At 44.5% G+C, this 21,521-nt stretch overlaps 1 protein-coding gene and 1 long non-coding RNA gene across 4 annotated transcripts in view; one reads left to right on the forward strand and one right to left on the reverse strand.

The window, feature by feature from the left end:
* The window catches only part of LOC111150646 (dynamin 3), a 527,967-nt gene extending 518,064 nt beyond the window's left edge, over nt 1–9,903 (forward strand). For all 3 annotated transcript variants that reach the window (XM_022508131.1, XM_022508132.1, XM_022508130.1), the window contains one exon: nt 9,783–9,903. In XM_022508131.1, coding sequence (XP_022363839.1) covers nt 9,783–9,852 — 70 coding nt within the window. In that variant the 3' untranslated portion in view covers nt 9,853–9,903. The remainder of the gene's footprint in view (nt 1–9,782) is intronic.
* LOC111150649 lies at nt 1,119–14,617 on the reverse strand. Its single transcript, XR_002640810.1, has 5 exons — nt 14,431–14,617; nt 10,831–10,923; nt 9,130–9,260; nt 2,967–3,056; nt 1,119–1,410 (listed from the first exon to the last, which is right to left on the reverse strand). It is a non-coding gene; the product is annotated as an uncharacterized LOC111150649 (long non-coding RNA).
* Between the last annotated feature and the right edge of the window lie 6,904 nt (nt 14,618–21,521).

The following is a 21,521-nucleotide window of genomic DNA, read 5'->3' on the forward strand; positions in this document are numbered from 1 at the left end:
TAATTCTGCCCTCAGTATCACACTCAAGGGACTTTGCCACAAGGTCTACACACTGCTCCACCTTGCCACCACCATTCAGGGAGGAAAAGCTATAAAACCTGAGGAAAATGTCTACTTATTTTTAAAACAACTAGAATTTCTTTTTGCTTCTTCGTAGTGTTGGAAAATATTTTAATAACTAAAATAATAAAACTTCATGTGAGGCAAATTCTACCTTAATTATTGCCTCTTGGGGTGGAAAATTAAGGGAACATTAGTAAATGTGTTAACTAGAGAAACCACTGCAGTAATTTCCCTCCACATATCTGGGTCTAAAGTCAAAATAAAATCCATGCGACACATATTATTTGAAAGAAAGCAAACTTGTCGGTTCAGCTGGACAATGGTAGTATTGGCAGACGCAGGACTGAAGTTAATGGACCACAGAAACCCCGTGACTCATCAGCGGACTGTGACTGAGTTACTTAAATGCCCTATAGTTCAGTTTAGGAATCGATAATGAGGGATGCTGATGTGACAGGTTGATTTGCTTTAAAATTTTAAACACTAAATTATCCCATTACCATCTTAAGACTTGAAAACTAAATAAGTATATTTAAAACTCATTTTAAAGCACAGTAGCTTTGACTGGACATGTTGAAGTAGTGTCTTTCCCTGGGCTTAAAACGTTGGTGTATGACTAGCTACATCTTACAAATTTCCTTCTTTTATACCATGCTCGTCCCCTCCCACCCAGGACCTCTTCCCCAGATGTAGCCATTCGACATCTGTTGTGCTTTCCCAGCCCTCTAGGTGACAGCACAACACAATGGGGCACTCGTGCCAATAGCCATTGTTATGTGGTCTTCCAAAGCCCCTTTCCCTGTTGAGCAAGAAGAAAATATCCTCGAGGGTCACAAGGAGTCTTTGCGACTTATAAATACTCTCATAATCTCCACAGGCTGCTCAGCTTTCAGTTCAAATGTTATGATTTTGATCATTAACATTTGCTTTTCTATTCTTTTTCCTGTGGATTTCATGCTACTTCTTCAATGTGCATTCTGGGATATAAAAATATGTGGCCGGAATAATGAAGGTAGCACTCACCCTGTCTCCAGTTCAGAGAGCAAGATTCAATCAGAAAAGCAGGGTTCGAGAACACGTCTTTGCTGCATTCGCCTTGCACTCGTTTTCGACCCTAGTCCTGATTGCCCTTGTCTCCCAGCTGGGCCCTCCGTCCAGTTATCCAGGATGGTCTTCCTTTAGCTACGTGTGTCGGACACCTGCCTCCTTGCTGTGTGTGGCAGGCCAGCAGGGTAATAATCAGAAGAAAATGTTCTGGTTCTTTGGCCTCATCCACGTACAACATTATCCAAAACAGTCTTCTGTGAGTGAGAACAGGGTGGCTTTGAAATCCCTTGGTCTAACATTCTGTAGGAGTGCAGAGGAACAAAACCTTTTTGATCCCTTCTAAGATAATGGAAATATAATGAAATATAAATGATGCCTGCCTTTGCCTGTCCCTTCAGTGATGTTTACGGACAAACGTATGTAGAAATGTGAGCCTTTCACTGGTAAACATTTTGGCTTGACTTTCCCTAGGCAAGCTGTCTTCTCAAGCACAGTCCCCATGGTCATTACAGCAGTTCTCCTAAAAGCGTATTTTGTGAACTATTTCTCCAGGATGATGGCAGTTTTTGTAAGACAGATGCCTAAAAGACATATGGTTTTCATAGATTTTTCCGTCTAGACTAGCTTTATTTAGTGACTTTTGGTCTGAATTGGTCTAGTTAAAGTTTCTGTAGAAGCTTGTATAAAAATTTAAAATGTGGGCATACCATTAAGGTGTAAAACAAAAAGTTTGACTTCTCATTGGCAAAAGATTAAAAGGGATTGGTTGAAAGTTTCCTTCAGGTAAAGTAATTCTGACCATCTTGTATGCCCACTCCCACAACACTGTCCAAAATGGAAAGGCTCACCCCCAAATCCCGTAACTCTTGAATTCATATACTTCTGTTTTCCTGAGTGAATTCTTTGTGCTCCAGTTGTGTGTGTGTGTGTGTATGTTAGAAAACTGTAATTCCTTCTGCAGACTCTTTACATGGCCCAGGGGACATATGATTCCTTGCCCTTTTAGCACCAATTTTTACAAATGCAGCATTTCCCTCATTTTAAAAGCGCACCCATCAAGCCACCGAGTGAGGGCGAGGGAACACTGGGGAGCATTTGCAGTGCCGTCCACCACGGATAAAAATTCCATTTTTAGGGGCGCCTGGGTGGCTCAGTGGGTTAAAGCCTCTGTCTTCGGCTCGGGTCATGATCCCAGGGTCCTGGGATCGAGCCCCACATCGCGCTCTCTGCTCAGCGGGGAGCCTGCTTCCTCCTCTCTCTCTCTGCCTGTCTCTCTGCCTCCTTGTGATCTCTGTCTGTCCAATAAATAAATAAATCTTTAAAAAAAATTCCATTTTTAAATGTAGTGTTTGAGCGAGTGTCGAAGTCTCGTGTAGAAACAGTAGGACCCTTTGAGAGGAAAGGACTTACTTCTAGACTTGCCTAGAAATCGGCCTTTTGCTCCCTCTTTTGTACGAGCAGGCACCGCAGAGCCAGTCCCAGCTTAGCTGTGTGAGGACGAGGAGGCTTGTGCACGGGGGACATGCTGGCCCTTTGCTGGCCCTTCGGCCCCGGCAGGCTCATCCCCAGCTGCGGGCGGAGCCTTTACTGGGACTCGGTCACGTGTTTGGTCACAGCCACAGCGACTTGCGAGGCACAACCACTGCTCTGTTTGCCTCTGAGTTCAACGGTTTTGATTTTAAAAATTTGAGCTCTAAGGCGGGTTAGAGCTCCTCCTGCTGGATTTTTCCTTTTTTAATCCCTGGGATTATAATTAGTAACCTGTAGCTCTTTGTCTCCGCTTCTGCCCCTTGGACAGACAGAAGTGACCAGAAAAGTATCCCATGGGACATTTAAAAATGGGCCTTTGAACTAACCAGGTGTCACGGTCAGGTGATATGAAACGTTGGCGCAACATAAATCTTCTCTAAGTCTTCAGATTCCTTGTGCTCTGTCGGTCGTTGTCACTAAAATAAAAGGAATTAGAAAGTTAACTTCTCCATCAATTTTTCTAGTTCCCTATTTGCCCTGTCTGAGGTGAGGCCCCCGGTCAGATACTCATGCCTGCCAGGTTCCTGCTCTCTAACAGAGAGGGACACAAAGTCTTTTGTCTTTCTAAACCAGAAATGAATGTTATAGTTCTCTACAGAGGTTCAAAGTGTTGCTTTTTTCCTCCCCATCCTTGCTTCTTTTTCTTCTTCTCACTGACTTGAGATGACAACAGAATGTGCATCTCAGAAGTAGACCTTTGCCTCTCCCAGTTGCTGGCTCTTAGCACCTCCTTCCCAAGCTCTCCTCCTTCCCCCAAATGGCGGCATTGGCCAACCCCTTCCCCTGGTGCCTGGGGCGGGAATGAGGAGAAGGGCAGGCAGAAGAGGACAGAAGATGAAGAGGGTTAGAAATAGTTGTGCCCCAGCAAAACCAATGGGACTAGTTTCTACATCATGTAAGTTCTTGGAGATCTCTTTGGGGATTGCTCAAAAGAGAGAGGGAGAGAGAGCAGGGAGGGAGGAAGGGAGAAAAGAGAGAGAAAGAAAGGGAGAGAAATGGGGAAAAAAATCATGGGAAGGGACACTGCCTAAATTCACTAAGTAGCCATGTGCACCTAGAGCTCTTTCCAAGCCACGTCCTTTCTCTCTCTACACTTTTCTCCCCTCGTATTCCTCTTAACCCTCTGCTGCTTCGCCTGTCCTTCCGTCTTTCCCTCCAGCCAGCATATCTGTTGTTGGTGATCTGTAGTACAGAGGCTACAACATTTTTAAAAATCTCAAAAGCAGTGCTTTTTAGGAATCATATTTTAACTTAACTCCAAAGCCTGTAAGTTACCCATTTTATGCATTAGGACTCAGAGCACAACAAATCACTGTGACACGTGCGATACAGAACCAGACGAGGCTCGGTTTCTCAAAGGGACAGGACTTTTTCTAGCTTGCTTTCCTTCACACGTACTAGTTCCTGTTTCTGGACTGCAGTCCCCTCAACTTCCCTTGTTTTCTGGAAGTCCTTGTAACCCCCCAAGTCCTCCTAACCCTTCCCCCCGACCCAGACTAAGACTCCAGGGGCCCCCGAAGCTGAGACACCGTCCCCTTACACCATCTTCTGCGCTGTCGGCACGGTTTACTGGTCTCTCTCCCCATCACCAGTAGAAACTCCTGGGCAGGGATCAGGTCTCTGTACATCTAACTCTTAATCCCGCACGTAGCACGTGAATGGGGCTTACTGAGGGAATGAACTAATACAGAATGAGTTGATGTGCAGTGCTTAATCAAAATTTATTTTGGAATTAGCCCAATATTTAGTGTATTTGGAGAAACAATCTAAACACAGACACTTTCTCGTTCTGGTCTACTGAGAGGCTTGCGTGGCCGAATGCTACTGTAAAATTCTTTTTTACGAATCACCAACTGAGCAGTTAATGTGGGCAAGTCCTCCTTCAGGCTGCCTGGTAGCTACAGCCACAGAAATGGGCACATCTGTACCATCCCTCGGGGTGAAATCCAAGTCTGGTGTTTAAGATTATGTAAAGAAAATGTGGCAAGGGGGATTATGTTACCATTCCGCTCAGGGACTAATTCGTACAGGGTATTAGATGTTTGTATCATCAAATAACAATTGGGGACTATTTTCTCCCTTCTGTTCTTACTTCAGAGTCTATCAACTGATTCATACTTTCCCGGTGACATATGTTATAAAATCACGGGTTCATTTTCACAGGGGACAGAAACGCTGGCTCTAGTATGCAGCACGAATCGTGCCAGAGAATGGACTAGAGTCCACTTAAAGGACTCCAAGTTCTGTGTTCTTTCCAACATCTACTGTAAACTGTTCTTGGACAGTATTGGCTCATTTTGTTACTAAAGCTGAAAAGGCCAAAAATATGCTGGAGGGAAGCCTATAGTAGTTTTAATAATAAATTACAAACTATTATCTTCCATGTGGACAATGTCCTGACCGCTGTAGCTTTTTTTTAAAACTTGGCCTCGTAGCTTGTAGATATGTAAAATCGGTCTTGTTAATAAAGGCTCACAAGCACGACTGTGCTCAGAAGGCTGGGTCCGCGTGGCTACCAGCGCAGACACCTGCAGCACACAGTCCCGGGTCCCAGTCAGCGGCCCTTCCCTTTCCCCGGGAGGTGCGCCCCTGACCCGTCCTTGGGCGTCCGCCTTCTTGCACACCGAGCCACCGGGTGGGACAGTGCCCCCTGCAGGTGCCATGGCAGATTATAAGCAGGAGGAGGAATACTCCGGGTTCACAGGAAGTTTATGTCACTCAGATGATAAACTATACCTACATGCCTTAAACTTTGAAAAAGGAGAGGAGGATTAAGTAATTCAAGAGGATGGTGGAGAAGCAAGGTGTTACAGTTCCCGAGAGGGACGTACGCTGGGCAGCCCCCCAGCCCGGCTTAGCGATGCCGCCGGCGCCCCTCTTGCCCGCGGCTGCTTTGAAAACAGCACAGCCCCCTGCACAGATGCTCTGCTTGATGTGAGAAAACTCAGAAGCAGTTTTTGTTTTAGTTCTGTTTTCTGGTTTTCTAAGAAATTCGTCAGCTGTAACCTTACTTCCTGTGGTTCGGTACACAAAACCCTTTAAGAGAAAAAAATTTTTTTTACCCATTTCATCAATAAGATAAACAAGTTGGGCCAGTTGCTATCAGATCCTTGTGGCCTCTAGAAACCTGGCATGTATGACTCTCCCATCATCCTAAATGTAATTACATGCAATATGTAATTATATGTAAATTGAATTTTTGAGACAGATGTATTTTAAAGCCTGGATTATATTTAATAAGTAGAACTTGCGGTTCAAGAGAAGCCTATTGAATATCCTTTTTTGTGCAAGTAGTACCCTGGTAGGCAGATATCATTCCTCTAGATGTGTTCATCTCTATCTTTTTGGAGGATTTTCTTTTCTTTTTTGTGGGGGTGGGAGGGAGGGCTTTATCTAGCTAATTAGATTGGACTTCAGTCATACCCTCTCCAGAGATGAGAACTGGGAATCGGGTGTATAGATGCTTCCTTTCTACACTTAACTGCCATTTTCAGAAGCAAATACAAGCTTCCCTAAGCAAGTAGTTATTTTTCTGGGATGATTTACAAGAACATTACAGTATCTTGGTCTTTACGAAATAAACCTAAAACTGATCTGACCCGTGCTTAAGTCTAATTCTCAAATGTATCAAGTATTTCTATAGCCATTTCTTCCTTCTTCTTGAGACTTTTTTCTAGTACTTCCTCTTTCTGCTTGTATTATATCTGGCAAGTGAATGGAGCTGCTAATAAAGCAAGAGGACAATCACTTATTATGCCTTAGAACAATGGTTTTCAAAGCCTGGTCCCAGGACCCGCAGCATCAGCCGTGTCGGGGAACTTGCTAGAAGTGTCTCACCCTACTAGAAACTCTGTGTGGTGCCCGGCAATCTGAGTTTCAACAAGCCCAGCAGGGAATTCTGTTGCACAATCCGGTTTGAGAACTGCTGCCTCGAACACGCTACTGTAACGTCCAACAGAAAGCGTCCCGGACTGGGAGTCAGGAGATTTCAGTGTCAACAGGGAAAAGTAGGGAGACTGCGCTACACAGAGCTAGTGTGGCTCTCACGTTTCAGGCTCATCATTCCCACCTCCCACCTGACGAGGAGTAAGGGCAGAGAGAGGCGGAAAGAGCAAGCCCTTTCAACAGGGTCATGCTGCCTGGCAGCGAGGAACTAGAGGGACGGTCGTTTCCACCACCTCCCCCGCGGCTGGCGCACCCCACAAGCCACTGGCCCTACTGAATTCTCTGTATGTTCTCGCTCTCTCTATATAAATATGTTCTCAACCCCTAAGACTGGCCTCACACCATGAATACTCAGAACCAGTTCTTCCGTTCTTCGAAGAGAATTGAAAGACGGAGGCAAGTAACGCGCCCCCCGCTCTATCAGGAAAGTCCATTGCTCGCCTTCAACGCCACCCACGCCGTGTGAGCTTCGGATTCTCGCAAAAACCGTCATTGTCCAGGACACGCGCGAGCTGCGGCGGCGAACGCAGCTGCGCATGCGCCCGCTCCCCCTGTGCTTTGGAAGCGGAAACGCACCGCCCGCGCCACACTGGGTTTCCGGAAACGCTACGAGGCGCACGACGCTCCGCTTCACTGTGACGGGTTCCGTAATGCGGCCCATCCCTAAACAAAGCAACTGAGGAAAATCTGGTACCAAACAAATAACTTTGCTTTGCCCAAAACAAACGGTCTTATGAGGTGAATGTCTTTGGAAGCTCTTCGGATGGTCGGGCACTAGACCAGTGAAACGAACTTTAAATGTGCTGCTGCTGTCGAGGCTGGCAAACAGCGCTGCTTGTTAAGGAAATCACCCGAGCAACTTAACGCTCTTCCTGAAGTGCTTTCTAGTAGCGTTTCATTGTCTTAAAAATGAAGGGATGCTCATTTTTTCCAGAAGGGGGGAGCTTTCAGGATCTTTAATGACTGAGTACATACATGGGTTACTTTAACCTGAAACTGGGCGTATTTTAAAGATGTCATAATAGTTTGAGAGAACGTAATGTAAAGATCAGTGAGTACCACAAGCGCTTCGCAGTTGCTTCTGCTTCCAGGAGCAACTTTATTCCGTTGTCAGTGTTCGGTTGTTCCGTGGCCGAACGATAAGCACCCCCGGCGAGAACAGGACGATGAGTTCGTCCTCAGTGGAGATAACCCTATAACCCTAACTAGGGTTCAGCGTGATGCTTGTAACACGTACGCTGAGATGCTTCCGAAGCAGCCGCATCAAGATGGGGGGAAGGGAAGACTTCACTGGCATGAGTCTTAAAGGAGGGAGAGCACTTCTCGCGGATGAACGAAACAGCACTGAGCGCCTAACTGCACGTGACATCATGCTAAAGGCCGTAGGAGACAAGTTCAGTGGGTGTGACCTCCGGCTTCTAGAAACTTCACAACAAAGGAGAAGATGATGCAGGTACAAGACTCAGGACATAAGCTAAATAAATGTGGCCACGTTAAATGAAGATGAGCGGGGTGCGAGCGGAAGGACAGTGCTGCTCCACGGTCACAAGTAAAAAGAACTCGGGAGGGGGACGCCTGGGTGGCTCAGCGGGTTAAAGCCTCTGCCTTCGGCTCAGGTCATGATCCCAGGGTCCTGGGATCGAGCCCCGCATCGGGCTCTCTGCTCAGCGGGGGGCCTGCTTCCCTTCCTCTCTCTCTGCCTGCCTGTCTGCCCACCTGTGATCTCTGTCAAATAAATAAGTAAAATCTTAAAAAAAAAAAAAAAAAAAAAAAGAACTCTGGAGGATCCTTCCCAGTAGGGAACGGCCAAAACAGTTCAGGTAGTCACAGCGGCCAGCAGACTGGCTGCAAAAAGAGGACTTATTTGTCTTTTCAAACTTAATAACGGGTATTGATGGTTTAGTTTGGTTACTGTGCTGCTAAAGTATGTCTAGTTAGACTTTAAGAAAGTGAGTGCCCACCTAGTACCGAGCCTAGCAGAAGAGGTTAAATTGGAATTTAACCCCCACCCCCAGGAAACCTTTCCTCTAAAGCCTCTTGGATATTTTTCAGGTGCGGGACCAAGCGGAACTCCGCCGATACCTAGGAGTTTGCACCTAAGTGGCCCGTACTTCTACCATTAATCAACAAGATCTCTTTCTCGTTGATTTTTCCTTGACTGTCTAGTTTTTATAGCTTTGTGATTTTTTTAACATTTCGTAATTATTTTCTTTAATTTTTCTATCTTCATTTCTTCATACCTGAGAAGGGACATTTGATTTAATCATGTTAGTGTTTCTGGTACAGAAAAAATTCCCCAACATGACTATACTTCCAAAAGGGATTGTTCTGAAACAGTCACTGGGAGAGTTTTATCAAAAAGAAAGGTTGTTATGATTTGTACAACTTGTTGAATTTTGTTGGTTATAAAAATTACTCCCCAAGAACTACATATGAAAGCAGGTACACACACAAAGTTCCTAACACATCGGGAAGTAAATGGAGGGGTTTAGGACAAAAAGAGCATTGCTTGGTGGTGTCGAGATTCTTACGTCTAGCTCACACCTGAGTTTGTGGATTCGGCCCCCTCAGCTCTCAGAAATGTGACCAACCAGAAAGCAAGCAATACTCCTCCGGAGCCTTCTTTCACTTCCTGTAGAGAACTCCCAAACCCGGATTCTCCGGTTTCCAGGGCCCTGCAAATTAGAAGTAAAATATAGAACAAACTGGAGAAAGCTACTGCTGAAGGCAATAAGAAGTGATAACATTGTAACAGTAAGAAGAAAAGAGGAAGGATATTATATAAAGGGAAATAAAAATTCAAAGAGCATCATTCTCTGAGGCCTAACATACCTTGTAAGTGCCTGGAGCAGCCATAGCATGACACGGCTCCCTCTGTACCCATCTCTGTTGGCTGAGAAATGCACAGCACACCTTCAGAGGGGCTTTCAAATGATTTGGGGTTTTTGTTTGTTTGTTTGTTTTAGTATTGGGAGGGGCAGCTTCTGTTTTGAGAAAGATTTGCATATGACAAAATCCTTCATTTTTGTCTCAGAATGCTAGCTGACAGGTAACAGTGTCCGAACCATGACAGATGGCAACCGCCGCTGCTGGCCTGTCTCCGCATGGGCATGTGTGTGCTGACGCTCTGTGTCTCTGGGGCGACCTTCTGCTAGATATTCTACTTGTTCTTTACCTCTCTCTTTCTCTCTTTCTAGCCGGAGACCACCCCCATCACCAACTCGTCCCACTATAATCCGTCCACTAGAATCCTCCCTGTTAGACTAAACGAAGTGTCTGGCCTGGCAATTAATTACTAATGAATTATGTGAAAGCAGCATATTTGATCAGTAAATCATGAGTAGTCGCATGTGCGGACATCAGTAGGCAAGTAACCCGTTTTACTAACGCATTCGTCACTCATCGTCATCGCTCATGGTGTATCAGACCTTCGGAGTTTGACTCTGGAAAACTGCTGACCCTTCGAGGCTTTAGATGTTGTACTGACCAAGGGTAGGTCTGTATAGCAGCCCTGTATTTTGAGAGACTGTTTGCCTACCCTGGCGTATATTTGAAATTGCTTTGGACGAGTTCCTAGGTTACCCACCAGGTAGCCCATTAAGTGTAATTCTTAAGAGCTTTGAGACGCGCTTAGACCTAAGCCATACGTGTATTTACTTTCCCACATTCTGTTTTGGCTGATAGAAATTATGTTGTCTATCGTGAATGTTTCCTCCTACTCTAATGACCTATTTAGATCCTCTTTCCATTCTCTTTATTTCATAGGACTGCTAGGAAGTGATTTTTTTTTTTTAATTAGGATTCCTTAAGAATAGACTTTTCCAGAAGCACAAAGTAGTTTGCAGAGGAAAAGTTAACGCATTGCTTGCTCTAGAGAGCTTCTCCTCATCCTGATGTGTTTTGCTTCATGCTCGAAGCATATTCAACAGCGAATCAAAGCTTAATTTTCTGGTAGTCGGTCAGAAGATTTGGCTAGTTAGTTTCAGAGTTCAAGGAAGAAGCAAAATGTCACATCTCTAGAAGTGTCTGGAAATACCTAATTTCTTTGTTCACATATATATTCACCTCCCTGTAGGTTACAGTGAAGGCTGACATGGGAAATATTTAACATCCCACACCGATCGAGATGTAGGCGTGGCTAACTCCACTGTGACACGAAGTGTAGTGTACTTATTTATGTGGTTGGAGCAAGTTTTTCTCTTTCCAAGCTAATTTGTAATTCCCTCGTGTAAGAATTCATCCTACCTTTAAAGCCGGTTTAACGAACTTTCCATCCATTCTAGGCTTGCTTAATACATCTTGAGCCTTGCTCTGGGATGGCCGTTTTTAAAGGGGGCCCTGGAATGAAAATAAAAGTCGTTTCATGAGGGATGCCGTGCTTCAAGTGCAGGAACTCACGCTCTACAGCCGTACCTCAGAGTCTCTGCACAGGTCATTCCAAAAGGTGGAACTAAGACACTGAGATCTACAGCAACCTGGCAAATGCTAACACCGCAAAAATTTACAAAATCGGTTTAGCCTGGGGGTTAATAGTTCAGTCCGGAGGCTGAGCTGTAGACGAAGTAGGACCAGGTGATCAGCATGTAGGAAACAGCCAGAAGCCGAATGGAGTGCTGTCTGCTGACTGTTCCCAGACAGCAAGTCCTCACTGAACGGCAGCGTCCCAGGACACTATTTCATATTCCACAGAAGTAAATCAGGTTTCACCAACTGAAATGTCTCCCTTTGAAAGCAGCAAACATGATTTGTATGTTCACTTAGCTTTAATTTCCTGTGTACTTTATACCCAAAGCAGACACCCATAAAGTATGAAGGAAAAACTTTCAGCCATTATTAAAAAGAGAACTTGCCAAGCGGAATGGCATTGTTTTGAAGTTATTCTAAGGGGCTACAGCTACCCCACTTGTAGTAGGCAACCATCAGAGACTACGAGATTTACAAAAAGAACTTTTCAACTTTTAAGTTACAAGTGATTCTGTATAGACCACCACCCCAAGTCACCAGCCTGAATCTTCTCTTATCTTTTTTCTCCCCCTCATTTGAAAAAATTCTTAATTCTTTGTGAATGGAACAGCTGTGCAAAGTACGTAATGTGTTTTTAAAAAACAGTGCTGCAGCTAAACGGAAACGTGTTACGTAAATGTCCACAGTAAAACAAAATGATCTACGAGATCTTTTCATAAAACTCCCTCTTTCGGACTCCCTTTGCTTCTTCCTTTGAATTCTCTAAAACAGGCAGCTAGAGGATTATATACTTCAGGGTTTGGCTTTGTGCTAAACGTGGTTTTGCCTTTTGCTGTATTTCAAAAATTTCCTTCTGTCAAAGGAAAATATTGTGGATAACCACTGGTGTGTTCTTAGATCAGCACAAACCATGTCAAAGAAAATTGGAGAGGTTTTTCCAACTTTCTTTCCACTGATCTTCTGTAGTCGTAAACAATGGCATTTGTCATCTCTGGCTTTTGCTCTTGGATTATGAGCCTGCAGTTCCCCTGTCCCGCTTGTCTCTGTAGGCACATTTTTGTTCTCTTACCTCTTCTCAGTTATGTCTAACAGAACCCAGCCTCCCCTGGAGTTCCAGAAGCACGTTGGAGAATACTTTGTTTGCCGCAGTACTAGGATTAGTTTTAATACCATTTCGCAAAGGGTTTGCATCCTGCTAAAAGGAGATGTCAAGGTGAATGAAGTCAGAAGCTCTAAGATGTGTGCGAAGTGCATTGTTCATGCCAGGCCCTAAGGTGGGAATGTAGCTTCATGAGCTAAGAGTTTCCCGTACCCTTTCATCTTTTGAGTAGCTTCCTCCTAACCGACCGCTCTGATGCCATCTACACAACAGATTTTTAGCAAAATAAAACATACGGTATCTTTAGGATTTGGAAAAATTCACTGTGTATGCCTGTTTGATAGGTACGTCACTTCTTGTCACTTGCACGCTTATCGACTAATTGGAATAACCATTTACTCAACTGTGGACAGATTATTGAAATAGTATCAATTTAGAGCAGATATATTGCATTTCCAGAAGTCATCTACCAAGATTACTCTTCTGAATGTTGCTTTTAGCTGACTTTTGTAACACAGAAAAGCAGTAGGGCCTGTTTATTAGCCAGTTGCCTACTTGTTCAGCAACAAACTTGTTCTGTTCCAAAACGTGATGATGAAACCAGTTCCTGGGATAGAACTGTAAGCCTTCTAAACTTAGAATTTAAATGTAGTCATATAGATTAATTTTATGATTTTTTAGTATAGACTGTAGCCATAATTCTCAAATATGAAATGGGACCTAATACCAGTATGTGATAAATGTTGACGTTTCCTGTGTACAAACATATTTTCAATGCATGTGTCTGTGTATACAGTATATACATGGGAAATTCATTTCTGTAAGTACACGTGTTTTGGTGCCCCTTTGGGTAGGTAGGTTTAAAAACCCTTGTTAAAATGCCACGAGCATGTGTGATTGTGTGTGCATTGTGTATATATGCTACGTGTGGGTGTAAATATTCATGTATACATGTGCTTTGTGGGGGGGGGTATGAATATATTTTTTAAACTGTGTTAATTCAAGAGCTCACTCTGGAGGGTCTGCTAGAATACGTAACAGAGGTTCGTAGAACCGTGGTAACATACGTGAGGTTCCAAAATGTCTTCCAGGACAGGCACAATGCTCAGAATGACCATGACAACATCCACAGACATTTGTACCGAGGCCCACAGCACTGCGTATCTAAGGAGAAACGTCCTTTGCCGAATGTAGCGTAAGATCAGGAAACCCACTTCTAAGAACCCTGATTGGAATTATGATTCTTGGATTGCTGAGCTGAATCTTAAAAAGCTTAAATTGGTCTACATAGTCATTTTTTTCCTCCACGGTAAATGTCAAAAAATAAAGTGGAGGGATACTGCAATGTAATAAAAAGAGTGAGCTCTTCTGAGTAAATTCGCTAAACATGCAGAGAAGTTGTTACTTAGTACCTCAGTGGTAGGTCATCCATCCCTTGTTTCAGGTAAACATTTCTCATTTGGCAAACAAGATAAGTATTTGAAATTGACAGTTATCTCCTTAACATTGAGAATACGACCTAAATAGGAGGTCTCTGTACCATGGAATCCAGTCGAAGGAGAGAAGATGTAAGACTCAGGTTGAGTTTTACGTCTGCTTCACCAAGAGGACTGCTAGCTGTGAGCTCAGAGTTTAACGTGAAGAACACTAGATGACTGTAGAAAAATACGTGATTAGTTCCCTAGATCACTCACTCCTTTCTTAGAAGTTTCAATGTGTCTCCTAGATAATCTTAAGTCATCCCGTCCAGTTGGTATGCTTAAAATCACGCGGTGCTCTGTATTGTGAAACCTTCAGAATATTTTGAAGCATGTGTAGCATACGCATTGCTAGTTGTACATATGTGTAAGAATGTGTGTATGTGTGAGAGCGAGAGAGGAAACTCAAGGAAGAGTCTCCTGTTTGTCTTAAGACCTGTTCATGCTGGTATACCGGTGAGACTTCTCACCTCTCTGGTCTGGGGTTTCACACATGGCTCAGCTCAAGGCATTCGTTTCTTCTTAATTTTTTACCCTTTGAATTCCTTAAACTTTGCTCATTGTGTAATGTTTTCAAAAAATATGACAAAAGATTTACTCTGTTGACCTCTTGCACTGTCTGCTACCAGTTTGATAAAAAAAAAAATGATTCCTCTCAACTAGAAATTTCACCGTGACTTAAGTTTAATTTCATATGTACAGCCTCTGTGTTGCTTGCTCATCTATGTTTCTTTTTTCTCACTTTTCTGAATCAAATTCCCCTTTTGCTTTTTTATGAAGCCGTGTGTAGAAGCAAAATCTTACCTTCTCTGTTGATTCTTTAATTAATTTGAGCCAGAACACTCTCCACTGTCTTCTTGGCACTTTCAGGATTTCTTAATGCTGATATATGGATGGACTCTGTGAATGGAATTTTTGAAGCAAGTTCCTGAAGCCTGTACCATTCTTGAAGGTCACATGTACCTATTGTGAAAATGTGAAGCTGTATTTCTGAACCTGAAATAAATGGTAACATTTGAAGGACTCCCCCCTTCTTCGTTCTTGTATAATATATTTGGGTCATACCTGTGCATATCAGTAAGATCTGAGACTTCTGAATACTTATAAAATTGGCCCAGAATTACCAAAACGGGGAATAATAGCATTTGGCATTACTGTCATTAATTTGAGGGAGGACAAGATTTTTAAAGGGAGCAAATTGGACAAATCAAAGACAGGAGAGTAGGAGAGATTTCATTTCTGATTCAAACTCCGTGTTGGACTAGGTTTCAAAAGGGCACAAGCCTTAGCCAGGTGGAGGGTGCAGTGTGACAACTGACAAGAGGCCCCGTCTCGTTTTGCCACTGAAGAGGAAGTGTTCATGAAAAACCCTGGAAGCAGAGGGAGTAAGGACACTCTGCCCCCATGTCAGGTCCACAGAAGGCATTTCTTACAGAAAGCAGTCGAGCTCTTGACTCAACTGTTGGCCTTCATGCACTCATTGGGCATCAAAGGGAGAAGCTACCCCTTTAGTTTCCCTAATAGTAAGAGAATGGAAGAGTAGAGTGCTACACACTAGCTATACACATCCTTGTCCTCAGTTTCCAGAACACAGAGAAAGACTCTCTGTTACAGAGTTTTGATGACAGGTCCCTTACCAATGTACGTAGTCCCAGATTGAGCGTCCATCCAAAAGCAGGAGACAAGAAGTGAATGGGAGGAGAACGCTGGTTTACTTTCCCTCTCTGTTCAGGATACATTCACTGGGAAAAGATGAATTGCAAAGGCTGTTGTATTAACTCCCGCTTTCCTGTTGTAATTTCTTCTTCGTATCACAACATCTTCCATGACTGGAGCCATTAATGCATCCAAAGGAAGCTTTTTACCAAAAGAGGAGGAGAATCCTGCTGTACACTTGTGTTGGGGTGTGGGGGGTGTGCGTGCATATGTAGGAGTTCTACTGCATGATTCTTATTCAGAATAGTTTCTAATGGAAATTACCCAAACCAACAGACCTTATTTGGCAAACTACTTATTTGGTAACTATTTGGCAAATTACCATTTGTATTTTTAAAATAATTCTGGCATCAGTGTAAACATCTTCTCAGTTGTCAAGATTCTTGTTTTTCTGCAGGAATCTTTAAATTTCAGATTGAGAAATCTATCTGGAGTTTGGGTCAGATGGTTCCCAGACCCACCACTTCGTACTTCAGCGCACACCTGGCATTGCCACGATGCAGACCCTTTGCTGGTGCTCTTTCCCACTGTGGCCACCTAATAACGAGACTACATGCAAGAGATGGTGGCTAAAATGACAGTCTTCATCCAGAGTTTCCCCAAGTGTATTCCACGAGATTTCAGTCGGTTTTGCACATACGCATACCCAGGCTTTCTTGATGAAATACACTTGGGAAATGATGACTAAAAATTAAACGTCTCTTTCCTGGAATACTTTACAGAAACTCTGGTATCAGACTGCACCGTGACACTCTAAGGAAGGGTCAGTGTCTACATGTTCCGCAGATTTATCTGACCACCATACTTTGTTCATAAAGCATCTCACAGGTCTAGTGTGAGGGAACGTGGCTTCGGTGGCGTCAGGTTAGAGAGAAAAGGCTTTGAGCAGGATTAGTCCAGTACAGACTGTCATGATCACCATGCCAAGGGTAAAATCAAATGGAAGAGCAACTAGCGCTCCCAACTTGGGACAGTCTTCCTGGACGATCCCACCGTATCCCAGTGGTGTACTAGACCCCGTGAGTGAGAGTACAGAGGAGGGGCACGAAAGCAGACTGCAGACACACACGCAATACAGGTCTTGGAAAGACCTAGATTAGCCGTAATATACGGCAAGCCTTGTGGAGGATGCAGATCATTTTCCATACAACCTTTTCTCTTTCTCTCCTCTCTCTCGAAAGAAAAGCTCCTTTAAATTAATTACATTACCCCATTATATTCCTGTAAAGGAATGGATCCAGACTGATTTAAAATTTAGAGATTACCAAACAAAAACAGAAAGGAATGCCTATCCTTATTGCCGTTTCTGTCTCACTTTCCCAAGCCTTCAGGCTCATCCACTGATCTGAGATACTGAGTTCCCTAAATGCTGGGCAAAGCAAACAAGCAGAGAATGTTTTGTGAGATTGTCATAAAGCCTTCCCAGGGGCGCTGCTAGAGGAATTTCACCGTAAGAACAGACTGAAGCGTTGCGGTAGATCCGAGAGAGTGTGGGTAACTAATCCTTCCATTGAAAATTGAGTCTTCTGTATGTGAACAACGCCCGTGTTCTAGATGCAGCTTCTCCTGACTCCTTCCCTTCCTGTTCTGGCCCAACGATTCTTTGAAGCTATTTTTCAGAAAACTTAAGAAGGTATAACCTGAAATTAGAATCCTGATTAGGCAAATTTGCTTGCATGCTTCTAAACTTTAAAATTTGTTGGCAAATTTTATGTATGTGCAAAACCTCAGCATTTCAGCTCAGTGTTCCACGTCAGAGGTAGCCACAGCGTGAGGAGGTGCGTTTATAGCTCTTCATGGGGAAAGCCCAGACAGTTTCCAGCACTTGCCTTTGGGCACTTTGGCATTGTGTAAGTTATACGGAAAGTTCTGGAAAAGAAACAGTGAAAACCCAAACCCCCAAACCCATGCTAGCGCTAACTCTGAGCCGCTGCGTGGTGTCATCCTGGACAATGCTTTTTTGGCCATGAGAGGAAAGTTGGTGCGGGAGAGTGAAGAGGAGAAGAAAGGAGCCGCCTGGGGGACTCAGGGGGACTCAGTGTCACTCTGATGTTTGCGGCAAACACTCTAGCCGTGGCTGAAACTAACCAAGACAGTTTCTGGTCCTGTTTCGGGGTGAGCGCGCCCAAACGAGCAGACGGGAAAGTGCTCTGGCATCTGCTAACGGACGGTCTCTTCAGCCCTGCGACTGGCCGCTCGGGTTAATGGCTCACCTCCCCACCCTGCTGAGGTCATTAAAGTGTTCTAAAGCCCCTTCCGAGCTCAAAAACTGTTTCTGCTTGCCGGGCAGGTAATAAATCTCAGTGAGCCTGACGGGAACTTAATTACACTTTCTTCACGAACACACCAGGGAGACCCATTAGCTGGGTCTCGAAAGCTAAAGGCCCGCAGACCCCCGCGGCTGAAAGGTCACCAGAAACGAGCCTCCTCACGGCCGCGGCTGCGGGGCCCGCACGGCACAGCGGGCTGGAACCGGACCAGAGAGGAGCCGGTCCGGTCTCGGCCTTGAGGGAAGGGAAGGTTTTCACCGCGGCTCGGAAACAGTCCCGTCAGTCCGGCTCCATCAACGTCTCTAGAAGATGAAAAAGGAGTGTTTGTTTCTGTTTTCGGTAGACGTCCTGGCTCGGCTCACTGGAGTTCCCAGAGCAGGCGGGGAGGGGGCGTGTTGGCCTGTCGCACGCCCGCATGAATGGCCAGAAAGCAGTCCCCCGGGAGCAGGGTACGAAGCTCACCTCACCCTGTTCCGTGGCTCGCTGGGGCCCCGAGCTCATTACCGATGTGGTAGGAAAGAGGAAATTAAAGTGCAGACGTCTGCCGGAAGCCAGTGGGAAAGTGTCATCCGGCCTGTTGCTGTCCCACTCTCACGGCCGCGCACGGCGACGCGGCGCCGACTCCCCCAGCAGCCAACCGTCTGGAGAGGCCGAGGGCAGAACGAAACACGGTCTGCACCCTCATTCCACAAACGTCGCCCGACGCCACGCAAACCAGGCGGGGGATGGAGAAAGATCCAGCAAACTGGGTCACCCGCGCCCCGCGCCGAATAAACCAGAACTGCGGCTGCAGGCGACCGAGACAGACCCCAGGCTTCCGCGGGCCTGGACAGTTATGCTATCGGGAGAGTCATGGGGGGCAGTTTCTTACTGGCAAATCCTGTTCTCCAAGCTCAACTCCTGACATTTTCTGCGTGACTGTTCACGGGATCACACTGCTCACTGCTCTCCTGACACCGTCTAATTTCCCTCATCTTGAAAGTGGTTTTTTACCTGTCGTGACTTCTCTTCCCACTCCCTCTCCCTCTGGAGATGTAACATTTCCTGGAATCGGTGGAAGGAGCCGAACGTCACAAAATCAGGGCTCCGAAACAAATACTCAAGGTCATAAAGGTATTGGGCTCTGGTGCTATTTCTGAGTCTCCTGGATATGGTTGCGTGGATTTGTCATCCCGTGGTACAAAACAAGGTTCTGGAGCGGGCTCTCGTGGCTCCCACCGAGCGCACGGCCTGTCGCCAGGAAGAGTCCTGGGAAATGCCTGCTTTGCCATGTGGCGCTCTCATTTCCCCTGCATGTCTGCATGTTTTCGTCTGATTTGAATTTGACTCTCATGAAATCATTTTGCATGCTTTTATTTGGATTTGTCTTATAATTTAAACATTGTTTTCTTCCTCTGCATCTGTGTTTTTCTGTTATTTTGTTTTCTTTTGTTTTCACTAGGCGACCCCCTCCTGCAGTTCCAGGACGGCCATCCTAACACCCATGACTCATCTCCTTTTGTTTCCAACAACATGTCTATCCGTGGTATTTCAAAGCCTTTGGTTTGCACTACATGTCATATGTACATAAAAACTTTTATTTTTGATCCATATCTATAATAAAAACAAAGTTTATTCTATATAAAAACGAAATGTGTTGTTTCTTTTTCTAAAGAAGACCCAAATTAAAATAGTTTTCAGCTAAAACCAGGTAAGTGGAAAAATACGTAATTTGATCTTACAAAGAGCTTAACTTGAAAAAAGGTAAGTTAAGACGATATTTGGTGAAGGATGATAATCTATCTTCAACTGAAATGTCCGCCCAATCAAAGTATGGAAAGACAGAAGCATGTATTGGTGAGGACGTGGAGAAAAAAGAACCTTCTAGCACTGTTGGTGAGAATGGAAGCTGGTGTGGCTGCCGTGGAAAACAGTATGGAGGGGCCCCAAAAAGTTAGACAGAATTACTGTATGATTCACTAATTCCACTACTGGGTATTTACCCAAAGAATACAAAAACACTAATTTGAAAAGATAAATGAACCCCACGTTTACTTAAGTGTCACTTATAGTAGCTAAATTATAGATGCAAGTGTCCACTGACAGACGATGTGGACATTGTCTGTCAGTGTATATATTTGGTGTATATATTTATACACAGTGGAATACTACTCAGCCATAAAAAAGAATGAGATCTTGCCATTTGTAGCAACACAGAAGGATCTAGAGGGTATAATGCCAAGTGAAAGACGTCAGAGAAAGACAAATACCATATGATTTCACTCATGTGGAATTTAAGAAACAAAACAAATGGACAAAGAAAAAAAAGACAAACTGAGCAACTAACTGTTAACTACACAGAACACACTGATGGTCACCAGAGGGGAGGTGGGTGCGGGGATGGGTGAACTAGGTGATGGGGACGAAGGAGTGCGCTTGTTGTGACAAGCGCTGAGTAAGGTATGGAAAATGGGTTAAGCCTCTGCCTTCGGCTCAGGTCATGGTCTCGGGGTCCTGGCATTGAGCCCCCCGTTGGGCTCTCTGCTTGGCAGGGAGCCTGCTTCCCCCTCTCTCTCTGCCTGCCTCTCTGTCTACTTGTGATCTCTGTCAAACAAATAAATAAAATTTTTTTAAAAAAGGTATAGAAACGTTGAATCACTATATTGTACATCTCAAACTAATGCTGTATGCTAATTACACTGGAATTTTTTTTAAAAGTGAGAAAAGATGAAGCAAAAATTCTGGATATTGAGAAAAGACAGAGAAGACAGAGTAATTTCAGCCAGCCCCCAAGGATCTCATTAATAACTGTTATTGCACCAAAACATTTATTCCTATTTTTATTACTTTTAAAACACTCCTTGTAAGAGATAAATTATGTTAAGATCATGGGAGATATTATAGGTTTGGAACACATAAACCTCACACATTCTATTCAGCAAATTCAGGGGAAAATACATCACTCAGAATACTAGTGCAAGGAAATGTTACCACCTTGAGAAGAAAGGTTCCTCGACGTGCCAGTAAGTCACTGGAAGAATGGAATCTGTGAGAGTCTGGAGGAACAGAGAATTTTTTTAATACTTAATCCTCAAATGGTAACTCCGATACTGAAATTTTAAGCTACCAGTGAAAGAAACCCAAATACTTATCCAAATAAGATGTTTCTTATTAAGGGAGTACATCTGCCAAATTTGCAATCTCAGATTTAAAAAAAAAAGATTTGAGATTTAGTTCAGAATTCTCTCTCAAAGGTTTACATGACCTAAAGTACAATTTAAAATGATCTCATATCGGGTGAGCTCCCTTCTCTGTATGGCTCGCTTTACCATACGAAGACAGAAAACTGCAGAAGAGGAAAGCTAAGAAATTGTCCGGAATGGGGGTGCCGTGGGCCTCCTCTCCGGCCTAGGCAAGTCCTCACAAAGAAAGGCAAAGCGGCAGAGGTGGGCAGACCCTCCAGTGAAGAAATGGAGGCCCCTCACTCACAATGCTCTCACTCCAGGCCATAAAAGTCTTTTGTAAGGACAACCTTCTGCGCTCCAAAATGCCAAACCAGTTTCCTTCCCTGGCTAAAATGTTCGTATGGCACAAGACATCCATTTTTACTTGTATCTCAGGTCCGGTGGCTGTTAGAACCACTGGTCACGAAGAAAACCCAAAGGCACCAGCGCAGGGGATCACCTGAGGCTCCCGTACTCCTGGGGCAGCTGGGCTGATGCAACGTAAGGCACAGCATGAGGTACCCGTCCTTCCCTCACCTCCCACTCTGACAGGACGTGTCCCCATCTGCTGGCATCGCCATCCCAGCGGAGACGTCCTTCCCTCACCTCCCACTCTGACAGGACGTGTCCCCATCTGCTGGCATCGCCATCCCAGCGGAGACGTCCTTCCCTCACCTCCCACTCTGACAGGACGTGTCCCCATCTG

The sequence above is a fragment of the Enhydra lutris genome, unplaced genomic scaffold, assembly GCF_002288905.1.
Source record: "Enhydra lutris kenyoni isolate GAN:26980312 unplaced genomic scaffold, ASM228890v2 scaffoldscaffold24, whole genome shotgun sequence".
NCBI lineage: Eukaryota > Metazoa > Chordata > Mammalia > Carnivora > Mustelidae > Enhydra > Enhydra lutris.